At 46.5% G+C, this 14244-nt stretch overlaps 1 protein-coding gene across 4 annotated transcripts in view; it reads left to right on the top strand.

The window, feature by feature from the left end:
* The window catches only part of P4HA1 (prolyl 4-hydroxylase subunit alpha 1), a 35133-nt gene extending 23770 nt beyond the window's left edge, over nucleotides 1–11363 (top strand). For 3 of the 4 annotated variants that reach the window (XM_062001015.1, XM_062001016.1, XM_062001018.1), the window contains exons 10-15: nucleotides 3921–4020; nucleotides 5402–5455; nucleotides 7533–7598; nucleotides 8082–8150; nucleotides 8825–8921; nucleotides 9318–11363. In XM_062001015.1, the coding sequence (XP_061856999.1) occupies nucleotides 3921–4020; nucleotides 5402–5455; nucleotides 7533–7598; nucleotides 8082–8150; nucleotides 8825–8921; nucleotides 9318–9388 (457 nt within the window). In that variant the 3' untranslated portion in view covers nucleotides 9389–11363. Of the gene's footprint in view, nucleotides 1–3920; nucleotides 4021–5401; nucleotides 5456–5518; nucleotides 5573–7532; nucleotides 7599–8081; nucleotides 8151–8824; nucleotides 8922–9317 lie in introns of all 4 variants that reach the window. The other variant, XM_062001017.1, reaches the window with a different exon arrangement.
* The last annotated feature ends 2881 nt before the right edge of the window (nucleotides 11364–14244 follow it).

Raw genomic sequence — 14244 nt, 5'->3', positions numbered from 1 at the left:
GATGAATCTTTGCTCCTGAAAACCAAAAAAAAATGCTTGCTTTACTTTTTTAATAGAGGACTGCTTTTTTCCCCTTCAAACATTCTTTCCTAGCAAATGCACTTCTAAATTACAGCATTCCTCTCTGAGAGGACTACTGTTGGCGGCACAGTACGTGGCAGGCTGTATGAAAGGGGGCACCTTGCCAGCAGCACAAGGAGCCCTGGCGAGCTAGGCTGTGTGTGGGACCAGAATAAACTCAGCGACTCTGACACTGTGCTTCAAGAAGCTGCTTTTTTTTTTTTATCTTCCACCTCCCAGCAGCCAGTTGGAGCCTGTAGCATACAGTGTTAAAGTTTCCACTTCAGAAATAGCAGTCTGTGCTTTTATTCACTCCCTGTTGTGCCCCTACTAGTACTTCTTACATACTAAGTAGACTTTAGAAAGTTTTTTTTAAACATAAACACCAGTGTTTTGTGGGACCAGTGACAGTTTTCCTAAAATGATTTCTCCATACAAGTATTGTGATATGAAAAATCTCTAAGATACTTCATACAGAAGAGGAAGGAGTAAATGTAATTACTGCTAGCTGTTGGTAATGAATATAAAAGTTGTTGAAAGGGAGATCTCAGTGTGAGGGAGAAGAAAAGCAATCCCTCAGCATTTATTTTATATGCTAATGAAATTCTTTCAATTTCTGTAACCTACTAGCTTACTTCACAGGTAGCTTTGTAAAAAGACAAGTGCCGGACTAAAATACTGTGCCTTTGTAGTCAGGGAATTTGGAGTTTTGGTGTGGTCGTTATTAAGGAAATAGCAAATCCTCCTGTAAGTCAGATCAGCCATATCTGAAGTTGCCACATTTATCACTGCCCAGAAATAAGCTTGTCTTTTTTTTGTTGTTGTAAAGTTTTCTGCCCATAGGGGACTCAGGTGTCAGCTGGGCAAAACACACTTTTCATGCAAGTCGACTTGCTGGATGAGTGACTTGTGCGCTGTATGTTGAAGAACAGAAGAGTTTGCTGAGCTCAGTTTAAGGCTATTAATTCTGCATCACATACAGCACTGGCGAGGGAGTAATTTTTCTGTTTTTGATAGACAAGAGCAGAGGCAAAAGATTCCTTTGTGTGAAGGATGAACAATCCTACTGTAAATGATGTTGAGCTAGACACAAACTTTGTCAGCAAGGCCAAGGCTGAGCCTGGCAACAAGAGGCTGATGTAGGCCAGATGGTTCTGTTCTGTTCTATGCAGGCCCCTGGGCAAAGCCTGCAGCAGCAGATGGCCCTCACTGCGCACCCCGAGTGCGGCAGGCAGAGCCTCCTCAGCACCCAACCTGCATGGGAGCAGTTTTTGGGGTGCTTACAGGCTTCAATCATGCTGTAACTCTTTACATTAAAGTATTCAGCACTACAGCCCTACCCACAAGGTCTGCTCAGCAGCCAGCAGGCAGGCTGCTGCTTGGAATAAGGTTTCAGTTCCCCATTTCCTCCACCTTTCATAGACTTTCTTTGTATTCTTGGGCAATTAATTTTATTTCTAAAAAAACCCCACATATATATAACTTTCCCTTCATGAAAGGGTTTAGTATTCTCCCTGCTGAAAGCACTCATTGCAATTTGAAATAATACAGTCAGAATGCTTGCTTTTTTCTTCCTTTGGGTGTTTGGTTTTTTGCATTAAAGCCTTTATGGACTGCACAGAGGCCATGCTTTGAAGCTGATGGCAGAGTTGCAGCTTTTCTTGGGTATTAGTGTGAGGCTAGGGACTGCTTGTGAGTGGTACCTGTTTAACATGGCTGCGTAGCATGGGGCTGCGTCAGGATGTTTAGGGGGGAGGTTGGGAGTGGAAACACTTAATATACGTAGTCTTTGCATTCACCTACCACCTTAAATCAGAACAAGCTCCACTGTAACACTTCCTTAACACTAACAGTGTTCAGAAGCAGTTGACTCTGTTTATGTGTTTGTACAAGTCTGTCTTGAGAGCTGCTTTTATCTGTAGTTCACTTGGCATTTAAAAACATGCTCGTAGAGATTCTGTAACCTGTGTCAGTGCCTCGTGTCACGTGTCATGCTACTGTTCCTCCCATAAGAAGTGTTTTGGTGATTTTTTTTGTTGTTTTTTAATAGAATTTCTTTTTATCAAACAAACTTTTAATTTAGTATAGATTTCAAGGTTCATTGCAGTAGAAATACTGTGATGCAGGTGACAAGTAGGCCCTGGGCACGGGTGTTTCTGTCCTTGTAAAAAGCAGCAGGAAGCACTGCTGAGCCTAAGAGGCCGAGTCAGATGCTAGGAATAAAAAAGGTAGAATTATCTGTCACCATTTTCCTACAAAAAGGGGAAAACATGATGCCCAGATTCACTGGTAGTGTCACCCATACTAGTGACTGCTGAAAGACTGTGAAAGCAAAGAGAGGAACAGGGCAAGTAGTGAGTGTGCTCAGCGAGGGGGAAGGGCATCAGGTAAAACAAAGGTGGGGTAGGAGGGACTGAGGGAAGCTGCATGTGAGCAGATGGGTGGTTTTCAGTGAAAAGAAGACAGCAGGTGGCTGAAATTGGTGGTGTTTCAAAAAAAAAAAAAAAGATGTGTGTATCACACAGCTTAAAAATGCCTGTGTGTGTGTCCATGTAAGCACCTGGCTGGTGCTGAGTCTGGCAGACTTGTGCTCACACCGAGCCTGGGCCCTCCTCTGCCACACACGGGTTTGGGGCCGGGGCTGCCTCAGGGGACACAAGCTGGGGTCACACCGAGCCTGGGCCCTCCTCTGCCACACACGGGTGTGGGGCCGGGGCTGCCTCAGGGGACACGAGCTGGGGTCACGCTGTGCCTGGGCCCTCCTCTGCCATACACCGGTGTGGGGCCGGGGCTGCCTCAGGGGACACGAGCTGGGGTCACACTGTCTGAGCCCTCCTCTGCCACACACCGGTGTGGGGCCGGGATTGCCTCAGGGGACACGAGCTGGGGTCACACTGTCTGAGCCCTCCTCTGCCACACACCGGTGTGGGGCCGGGGCTGCCTCAGGGGACACGAGCTGGGGTCACACTGTGCCTGGGCCCTCCTCTGCCATACACCGGTGTGGGGCCGGGGCTGCCTCAGGGGACACGAGCTGGGGTCACACTGTGCCTGGGCCCTCCTCTGCCACACACCGGTGTGGGGCTGGGGCTGCCTCAGGGGACACGGTGTGGAGCGAGACAGCTGCTGGGAGTGGGATCCATCCCCCGAGGGCCGGGTGGAGGCAGCACTGCTGTCCAACTGCTGCTCTGCCCCTTCAGGCATTTATTTCTCTGCTGACTACTCAGCCAATTATTTTAAATGCAGTATTTCTAACTGAAAGTTCCAGTCTACAGTAGGAGACAGACACTTTGGAACTGTGAGGCTTATTTGTATTTTTTTTTTATAAAGGGTTGGTTTGGTGTTGTTTTCTTTCCTTAAAAACTGTTGTGTACTTGAAATGTGCCGAATGCCAAGTTTGTAATAGGCTGCTTTCATAGAGACTGTTGAACAGGGAAAATGGTGAAGAGCGTTATGCTTCATTGATTTTTTTCATAATGATTTTTAGTACCATTGCCAGGTAAGTAAGTGACAGGACAGACCACAGAGGGGTAAGTGCAAAAGAGGTTTGTGCTTGTTTTAGAAAAGAACTTGAAATATTTTGTTTAGTCATGTGACAGTCCAGTATGGGAGTTTAAGGCCCTTAGTTTTAGAGCTTCCTTAAAACAGTGCTGTAAGTTCTTACTAGAAAATGTGTTTATTAAATGCAGGCCTTCATAATGTCCCGGAAATACTTCTGATCATCCTACCTAATTCTTGATAAATAAAAGAAAATAACCTCAAAGTGAAAGTAATTCCAAGCATTGCATTTGTACCAACAGCTTAGGGCCTATTACTACCATATTTTATTAATTGTTTTTTATTTCCTCCCCCTTCCCACCTAGTGCTTGGTTGTCTGGCTATGAAAGCCCTGTGGTATCTCGGATCAACACAAGGATACAGGACCTAACAGGACTTGATGTCTCCACAGCAGAGGAACTACAGGTAAACTGTTAGGGACAAGCACAGTGGTGGCTTTTTGTGCAGCACCTGTGGCCACAAAAAGCTCAGTCAGCCCCACAGGGGCTGGTTTTATTCCAGGCCATGGGAAAAAGGTGTGAGATTGTTAGAGGGAGGAAGAATCAAAGTTGCAGAGTTCAGTGTGAAATGGCTTTCTGTTGCTGGAGAGAAACAGCAGAAACTAAGACTCCTGCTGTTTGTGGAAACAGATGTGTAATTCCTTTTTATTTATGCTAATAAAGCTGTGTTTCATTGCTGCGGGGTCAAAGTTTGCTGCTGGAGCAAGAGTGAGAAGTTTAGCTTGACTGATACTTAAGGCTAGGAGGAGAGAATGAGTGTTTAGATTTGCCATCCCATCATTAGCCCTAGAAGACCAACAGTGTGTCTGGTGTCTCTGTCATGGAGTACATAGATGTACTCAACTGTACATCTAATTTAGATAAATGTTATTTTAGAAGTAGTTTTTATTCACTCGAGGCTTTTAGACTTGAGCAGCTGCTTTACTGATTCTATGAAGGCACCAATATCTAGAGCAGGACACCTCGGAAGTGGTTCCTGAAAGCTGCCTTGCCACTGTGCTGCTCCATTGAGACTCCTGATGACAAACTCCCCAAGTATCTGGTTGAATGTTGAGGTTAGGAGTACAGGAGAGAGATGAAAATAAAATACCAGCAAAATGACAGTGGATCCTCTTTATTGACAAAGAGATCAAAAACTGATATGAAAGCACCATGACCTATTCTGAAAAGAATGTAGAAACTGTCAAACACCTCTGTAAAGTACCCTGTGGTTGTACCAGATTCCTTACCCAGTGTACATGGCTTCCTGCAGCACATCTTGGATGTGCTGCTTGTTGCTCCTGTAGCCAAACATCTTGCAGCCTACAGCCATCCAGGTCTTCAGGAGTTTCAAAAGTTTTATGATCAAGTTCTGTCACCTGAGAGTCATCAGATCAGGGGCAGCAGCCATTCAGCCCTGGGGGAATGTATTTACTGTTCAACTGGGTTGGGCAGAAGAGCTTTCAAGGGGAGGATGACCTTTGAGGGGAGAAGTTTGAGCTATGGCTTTGCTGGGAGAGGATGTTTGGTTGAGAACTGCAAAGGCAGAGTTCAGGGCTGAGACCGTAACAGGCAAGGTCAAGCTCTGTCTCTGCACCTATGAGGTGTCTGTGTGAAGTCAGAGCCAGGTGAGGATAACCCCAGTAGGATTTGGCTGCACCCAGTACCATTTATCTGGCAGAGACTTGTCATTTCCTGCAGTTCAGTTCTTAAACTCCACCTGTTGAAAGGTTATAGGTGACAGTCAAACTCTCTTGCATGGATAAAATACTGCTTTACTAGAGTTTGTGCTTCTCCTTTCACTATAGGTAGCCAACTACGGAGTAGGAGGCCAGTATGAGCCTCATTTTGATTTTGGAAGGGTAAGTCCTGTTTTCTGTCTCCACCTCTTTCTTCTTCACAGGTGCTGTGTTTCTCTTTTTCAGGTGGCAAATTATGGAGTGGGAGGACAGTATGAACCCCACTTTGACTTTGCACGGGCAAGTAAAGAGATGGAGGGGAGGTAGTCACCTGGTGAAGCCTGGGCCTCTTGGCTGGGGCATGATTTGTTCTTTCATATGTATTAAAATTTGTATCTCTTCAACTTTTCTAATCACTTCAGTGGAGAAAGCCCTCTAAACCACCAGCTGAACTGATAACACATTTCAGGCATTACAGAGCAACCATGTTTTTCTTCCAAAGTACTATTTAAACAGAGTCATACTAAGGAGGTTAGGTCAGTGCTTGGACTTAATGAGCATAAAGGTCTTTTCCAAATGTAATGGTTCTGTGATAGCTCTTAACAGAGCAGAGGCCATTGGCTTTATGCTAAATCTGAGGGCTTACATTTAGAAATACTCCACCTGGCCAAAGTACTGGCTGTGTAAAGCCCTTTGGTTTAAAATCACCAAAGGATATACAGTGAAACTATATAAAACCTCAGTGTGTGGGCTGGGCTGCTGATGTGCAGCAGCTGACAGTGGTGACAGTGGCATCAGTAACGCGTATCCAGGCCTGAAGCTGCCGCAGCTGTGTCTGCAGAGCTTGGAAGTGCTGAGTAAAGGCAGCTGCATGGCTCAGAGCTCAGTGGCCTCTTCTGGGAGGAGGCTGTGGAGGCAGCACAGGACAGCCTAGGCTGCAGCTTACCCTGTGAGCCTGCCAGGCTGAGACACAAGGTCTTTCCCAGAGCCACGGCACAGCCATCTTGCATGCTGTGGAAGGAACTGGGAAAGTACAAGTGTGCTGTTGGTGTAGTTTACATGCTGATTGCTAGCAGACTCCTGAAACTGGAAAACAACTTTTGAGGTCTTCTCACCCTTACATTTTAAAATTTGATTTAGATTCCCAATGCATTTCTGGTGCAGTGTAAATTACAGGCTGCTGGAAATCATGCTGCTGAATTCAGTTGGTTATTTATTGGGCATACTTACGTGGGATTTAATATGCTCAGATTAACCTTACGCTGTCAATCCAAGCCACCAGCTCTTTATCAGAATCTCTGCTCTGTAAGCACATGCTCAAAAGCACTGCCAATGATTAACAGTGCTTGGAAGCACATGGGTAATTTCTGGAGTAAGGATTGCTGGAATTTTAGCACAAGAAAACAGTAGTCATGGGGAGTGGGTTCTAGAAGTGGAAACAGTAAAGTTGGTATCACAATCCATCAAAATGGTGATTTAAGTCATGTGTTACAAACCTCTGGGTGACCAAATGGCTCTCTGCTTCCTCTGTCCTTCCCAGCCCTAAGGAAAGCGCAGGGGAGAGGTGCTGGAGCGTGGCAAGGAGGAAGCCTACATGGAGCATACCATGTGTGCTTTCCTGCCTGCTGGGGCAGGGATAGACCTTGCTTCTGTGGGAAGCCTTAGGAGTGGCTGCCACAGACTTGGGCTGGGCTGGAGCACTGCTTAATGAATGGATGTGTAAGGGCACTCTACAATGTCTGTGTGCCAGGGAGGAGCAGGGGACGGCCAGCGGGTTGGGCTGCAGCTGCAGCCCCAGCACAGGAAAGGGGCTTGAGGGCTGCAGCGGAAGAAGCCCTGACCCTAGGGACTCTGGGCTGGCCACGGCCCTTGGAGCACGCCTGGGGCTGACTCATGGGGACCCACAGCCTGAAGAGCTGCCCTGTACTGTTGCTCATCTTAGCCAAAGACAAGAGGGGATATGTGAATGGAATTAAAAGAATTAGCAGCTATGAATAAGGTTGATAGACTCATTTCAGACAGCATGGCTGTTCTTGCCTGTTAGTCATTTGGCCATGTCCTCCCTGTCCCACAGAAGTCTGAAATGCCTGGTTTCTTTACACAAATGGATGCACTCATCCTGTGTTCTCCCCTCCTTCCACACAGAAGGATGGAATTAATTTTTCTGCATGAGTTTGTTGCTGGCTCTGCAGCTGTAGGTCATTGGCTCCTCAATAACCAAAATGAAATGCTGATCAAACCTGCCTGCTTTTATTCACAGAAAGACGAGCCAGATGCTTTTAAGGAATTGGGAACAGGCAACAGAATTGCTACTTGGTTGTTTTATGTAAGTGATATATTTCTGACATGTGCTAGAGCCAAAAATATCTCACTGCATCTTCTATACTGTTGAGTGATTTCAAGATGTTTTTTTTTACTCAAGTGATTTGCAAAGGAAGGCAGCCACTAACTTTTTGGTAATGCATATGGGGTCTCTTTTTACCCCGAAGTAATAGTTGTTCTTTATTTTCTTAAGGAGGCTTTTTTTCCTCCTCGAAGCTGAGCATCAGCTTAAATTATTTGACACTCTTCATTTTTGCACCTGTATCAGTCCTTACAGTGTGCTTGTTGCCAAAACATGGGAGCATGTAACACTGGGGGATGAGGTTGAGCAGTAGTGGGTGGGTTCCAGCCTTTCGTAAGGCTGTTAATCACGCAGCCTTTGGAGGTTGAAATTAAGCTTTTTAATAACCTAATTCTGTTTTACTAAACGTGACACTGGAGAATGTATCAGCTTGCAACTTAACTCTGCCTTTTCTTACCTCTTCAGATGAGTGATGTGTCAGCAGGGGGAGCTACTGTCTTTCCTGAAGTAGGAGCTAGTGTTTGGCCCAAGAAGGTACGGTGTAACCGCTCCTCTGTCAGCCTACTCAGAACTGTAACAGATGTATAAACGTTTAAAAAGAAGCTTTAGAAAGAGTCGATGTGAAGAAGCTGAGAGCACTGTTCATGGGAGCACAAGGGTACTGGCACAAAGTGAAATGCCTGAGCAGTGCTGGTGATTCCAGGGGCCTGCACTGTTCTGCCTGTTGGTGCATAGCTTACCTTTGGGACTGACCTGCTTTGCATAAACTTTGCAAAACATTACAGTGCCTCAAAAGACATTTTGGAAATACTCCAGTCTGTAAGTAGGTTTTGTCTTGAGGTGTCTGTAGGGAATTGTCCCTGAAATTCTGTGTTCCTGTTAGGTTTTTCCCTGAGAAGGCTCACAGGTAAGGTCTGCCTTTGCTGGCTGGGTGCTCATTGTAGGTAACTTACCCTGCTTTATAAAGTGGCCAGAAATGAATTAAATTGGCTTAGAGTTTAAAAAAAATGAGCAGACAAATAGACATAGAATAAGTCAAAGGAGACTCATTCTTTAGAAAGGCAAATGCTACAATAGGGAAGGGAACTTTCAATTTAAAAGGAGCATCTGCCACCCAGACAGACGTATGTTTGCCTCTTGTGAAGCGCGGTGCCGTTGGAGCTTGTGGCGTGCAGAGCACGAGGCTGAGGCTGTCACTGCCCTTGCAGGGAACTGCTGTGTTCTGGTACAACCTGTTCCCCAGTGGAGAGGGAGACTACAGCACCCGGCACGCCGCCTGCCCCGTCCTGGTTGGCAACAAGTGGGGTAAGTGCCCCTCGTGCTGCCTCTGTCCTGTGGGGCTGGGAGCAGGGGGTGGCCTTGGTTTAATTCTTGCTCTCGACTTTGCGGTGGAATAAAAAGTAACTACAAGTTAAGTCCTTTCCTACTTCATCTCTCTGTTATGTTTTATATGCTACTACATATAATTTATATAATACATGTCCTACTATGTAGTTCTGCAGCTACTGGAAGGTTTTTCTCCCTCTTGGATTTATTAGGCCAACCTCACACTTATGTGTGTGTATTACTATACGTCAGAAAACTAAGATAGTTCTGTGCCTGTGCTTAACAGAAAACTGGCCAGTCACTTAAATTGAGGCCAGTTAAACAGAGGCCTGAGCTACCCGAGTGCAGTCATCAAGTACCTTTGTGTCTTTGCAGTATCCAACAAATGGCTCCATGAGCGGGGACAGGAATTCCGAAGGCCGTGCACTTTATCAGAGTTGGAATGATGCAGAACTCGTCCTTCGCCTCTCTGCGTTCAGTTTGTGTAAAATGAACACATCTCCTACAGTTTACAATTGACTAACACTCCACTACAGGTTCAATCTTCAACTACACCCGTGTTTCATCTGTGGACAAAAACAAACATGCTTTTAGTTCTCTTAAAATATCCCCTTAGAGTTTTATGGACAGAATACATTAAGGTCTAAGAGTTACAGACAAAAAAAAAGGACAAATACAGATCAGGGCCACAGCTACCCCGGGGTGTTGTGTGTGGTGTTCCCCATACCACTGCCCCTCTGAGCAGCACAGAAAGACTCGAGTCCTCCTCCTGCCTGCCAGTCAGCTAAGGGTAGGCTGATTTTTCAGGAGGGAGGGCTCTATTTTAAGGAAGGATGAATTAAACCAGTTCCTATTCCTCAGTTTGCAGACGTTTGACTCCTTGGTTTTCTGGAGTGCCTGACCACTGCTGTTGAGAACGGTGGCCACGGTTGGTGCTTCTCTGGGGAACAGGTTATCATCATGTTTTAGCCTGGTTTTCTGCTGCTACAGAGGCTCCAGTTTTTCAACTGCTTCTGTGGTGAATTTGCCCTTTAACCTTGAAAATGTGAGCCAGCAGTTACATCTGCATAGATGAGATGCTTCATGGCAGACACATGCCTGCACCACAGCAACCTGACAACACTTACAGCCCATCTTCCCTCCTTGGTCTTTTTTTCTTTGTTGGTCCATATAAACAACTGCTGCTTTTATTCTGTCTGAGCAGTCAACTCTTAGGTCTGTTCCTGGGGCAGTGGGGATGGCAATGTTACCATCTTCATCAGTCAAAGTCACCATGCCTTAGGACACTGGAATTTTGAACTGGTTATGAGACTTCAGGTGATGATGTAACACAGGGACCTCGGAACTCTGCACCCTCATCCTCCCAGTACTTGAGGTTTTGAGAGCCAGATGACCTATTTATAATCCTAAGTCTTTCTTAGATGCTTATTATGTGGAAGTGTTTTTTGTGCTGTGGATGCCTTTAATCCTGAGGGCACTGTTGGCTCAGGATGCCTGAGAAGGTGCCTGCTGGGGTGGGTCACTCACCTCGTGGAAGCTGCCTCCCCTCTCCTCAGCTGGCACCCGGGAGTGAGGGAGCACTGGGAAGGGGCCTCCTCCTGGGGCTGCTCACATCACTGCTGCTCTTCCAGAGCTGAAGCCTGTCTGGTTCCCCACAGAAAAAAGTGTCCCCAAAGGCAGTAGTTGCCACAACTGGCAGAAGTCAAAAGTGACTTTTGGGGGACATTAGTTTGTGACGAGTTATCCTTACACTGAGATGAAGTTGAAACCTCTGAGGGAGATGAGACTGTGGTTGCTGTAGCTATTGAACTTCCCTTCTGCTCATCAGCTTCCTGCAGGAGGAATAACTTCAGCCACGGAAGAGCTCAGCAGGGTGGGGAGGGGCTGTGGGGAAGGTTCCCTTTCCCAACTTGTTTCTCCAACAGCAGGATTTTTAGCAAAACATCTAAAAATTCCACTAGCACAGGGACAAGAATCAAAGTGAGCTGTGCCAGGCTCTGCCTCAACAGTCTGATTTTCTGGATGATGATGATTCACAGCATTAGGGGTCAAGCCTGAAGTCTTTACCAAGGGAAAAATTCCAATTGCAGTGAATTGGATTTTCTGCCTCAATAAAATCTTGAAAATGAAGCCAAAAGGTAGATGAAACCAACAGTTACCATGTTAGGAATACCTCTGGAATACTGAGAATGCAGTTTAAGGTACTAATGTTTGAGGAACTGCATCCTTTCAGATGACACTTTAAAATAGTTGCTGGAAAAGGGGTTGTTATATTTGTACTGAGCCTGTTGATGATGGGCCCTACGTCAGTGCTTGCCTTAGCCCTGCCTTGCCTTGCTTTGTGCCTGTGCTTCTGGCAGATGTGAAACAAAGTCCATCCAGCACTTCAGAAAACAAATAAAAAGCAGGAGTTCCACCTCACATCTGTACTGCTCATTTATCCCAAGTATCTGGTACACTAGAGCACTGTCTGATGGGTTATCAAGCATATTTTGATCACTAAATTGTAGTTGTTAAAAAATCCAATAACTGTTCTGCTTACCTGAGTTTTCTCTCTTACACAGTGGCATTCCTCTTCATTCCCACCCATGCTTCTCTCTTTCCCGTCTTTTTTATATTCTTAAGTTCCAGAAGAAGGTAACCACAGCTGCAGGCAAGTCCTGCCACTTTCCTGCAAGGGAAGGCATACAAGGAACAAGGTGCCTTTGGGAATCCCCCTTTGGGGCACTGATTGTCTCTCTGAGGCAGCTGTAAGTGCTTTTAGAAAAGCCAGTGCTGCAGCAGTAACAAGCACAAAGATTGCTCCCTGTGTCACTGCTGTCTGGGCTTGCTGTGACTGAAACGTTGGGTTGTTTTCCTCAAGTGAGCAGAGGAGTTACTTGACAGGTTAAAGTAAAAGCTAAAAATTGTTGAATTGATAGAAGGTAAAAGAGAAGCACTGAATAAAATGTGTCAGTGAGTGCTTGAGGCCCTGCCCTAGGGCAAGGAAATGCTCTGAGCTGCATCTTGCATGAAGAAAAGAATTGAAGCAATGAGTGCTCACAGTTCTGTTGCAGTACAGTGGCAGGGTTTTTATCCCCATCTCTGTCCAAGTGACACCAAAATCTGAGTGACAGGCTTGAGAGAAGTTGTGGAGTGTCTGGGAAGTTGGCTAATCCGTTCCCTTCCTCACCACCTCTGCAGCTTCACACAGATTTTAACAACAGTCTCTGAGCAGCATTGCCTGGGGCGTGAAGAGTGCTGTGGTGCATGACTTAAAGCAGTGACCTACTCACTGACTTGCAATTCTTCAGGGAAGAAAAACAGTTTGTCTTTTTGACTGGGGAAAATTTCACTTGATTTATTAAAAAGAAAGAAATCCCTCACAACTACACGTCTGCTGAGGCCCATCTGCCCCAATCCTTCCAGGCCATTAGAAGAGGAAGGGCAAGCTCATGTTTTTACAGCTGCAGACAGTCCCTAGTCCCTCTTTCTCAGCTGCAGCTGCGGTCACACGCCAGGGCTCAGTGCGTGAGGGTTGGCCCAGGTGCTGCTGCTGCTTTCTGCCTCACCCCTTTGCTTCTCATAGGGCTTGTGGAGCAAGAGCGTGGCTCCTGTGTGAATCTACTTTTGTATTAAAGGTGATTGAAAACCTGTTTGGCTCACAGCAACTGACGATTGATAAACTGCCTTACTGTTCAATCTTTTGTAATAAAATTTTTAATGTTTGAAAAAAGGAAAAAAAAAGGCTTAAAATAAAAGCCACTGCCAGTAGCAGTGACAAATCCTCCACCTCAAACTCTCCTGTGTATGGGTGTTGCCAACCTGATCACACAGATGGATCATCATCATCAGTTTCCTGGAAACTCAGCTACTTCATTTCACTTCATAACTGAGGTGGGCAGGTGCAGAAGATACTCAGGCCTCACGTGGCTTTTAAACACCTTTTCTGACCCAGACTTTTTGTCTCAGCTGGAAATGCACAGTGCTGACAGACTGTCAAGAGCAGAGGGCAGATGATGCAGGGCTGAAAGCAGCTGTGTGCAAAAACTGAGGAATGGGAGCCAAGGTGTTCTTGGGGAGGAGAGTGGCTCAGCCCCCTGCAACTCCCTCTTGCACTGAGGTGTGGCAGCAGCTTGTGTGGGATTCAACAGTGATGTGAGAACCACATGAGCTCCTGGCCTGGAACTCTGAACAAGCACTGTAGAGGGCCAGTTGCTGAGAGACCCTTTTCCAGGGATGACAAATACTTACAATTCCTGAAGCCCAAAGGTCAAACAACCAGTTACTGCAAATAGTTGTGGGGAGGGGAAGGAAGATCAGGCTGTTCTAGAGCACAGACACCAACAGCATGAAAGGACACAGAGTACATATATGGAGGAAGGTCAGGTTGGTGTCTTTCATAATTGAGAACTCTACATTTTATACACTACAGCTAGTCTCATGTTTCTCTCTTGTTTCAAAACAGTGGAGCTTGTACTTCATTTGTGCTCATCAGCAACCTGCAAAATAAAAGCATTACAGGGGCTGGTCAGAAGCCTTGTGCTGCTGGCAGAGCACTTGGCTTACAGTTCAGGATCTGCCCTCCTTTCCCCACGTAGTTCCCAGCCACGGCTGGTGTGCTCACAGACTGGGCAGCCAGGGCACAGGCAGGCAGGCTAAAGTGTTGCTTTATTTGGGAAATGTGAACTGCTTCCATCCCCAGCTGCTCCATGGGTGCTGCTCCACTGCTGACCTGTGTTTATGTGCTGTGGCTGCCCACTGCCCTACCCCTTCCCAGGTATGCAGGGCTTTTCCAGCACAGCTGCACCCTGAGCGTGACTACAGGGGCTCGGCCACGGGAGGAACTCACCTGGGTAAGAACTGCAGCAGCTGCAGCTGAACAAGGCAGGATAGGGGCAGGGATGGGGAAAAAGGCCTGTGAGTCACCACAGGGCAGGATGAGAAAGGAACAGGTCTGATACTAAGAGCTATCACACAAGGCTGAAGTGAGCAGTCCAGGGACTCCTGGAGAGACCAGGCCAGGCTATGAACATGAGCACAACTTCCCCGAGAGAAAGGGTCCTGAACCACCCACCTATCTGCCTCCAGCTGTTGGACTCTGACCTGACTCTGGGAGGCATTTCATCATCCAGCTACATGCCTTGTTCTGATAATCAGTGACTTATCTGGCTCCTAAACCAGGCTTTGAATTAGCCCCAGCCTACCCACTAGCCTGAATCACAACCGTCCTGTTCCCTCTGCTCAGGCTGTGCTTAAACATTGACCAACAACTCTCTGAGCCGGCCAGAATGAGCTCAGTCTCTCTGTGCTCCCCCACACC

The sequence above is a fragment of the Colius striatus genome, chromosome 8, assembly GCF_028858725.1.
Source record: "Colius striatus isolate bColStr4 chromosome 8, bColStr4.1.hap1, whole genome shotgun sequence".
Classification (NCBI taxonomy): Eukaryota; Metazoa; Chordata; class Aves; order Coliiformes; family Coliidae; genus Colius; species Colius striatus.
This window is presented reverse-complemented; position numbering and strand designations above follow the sequence as displayed.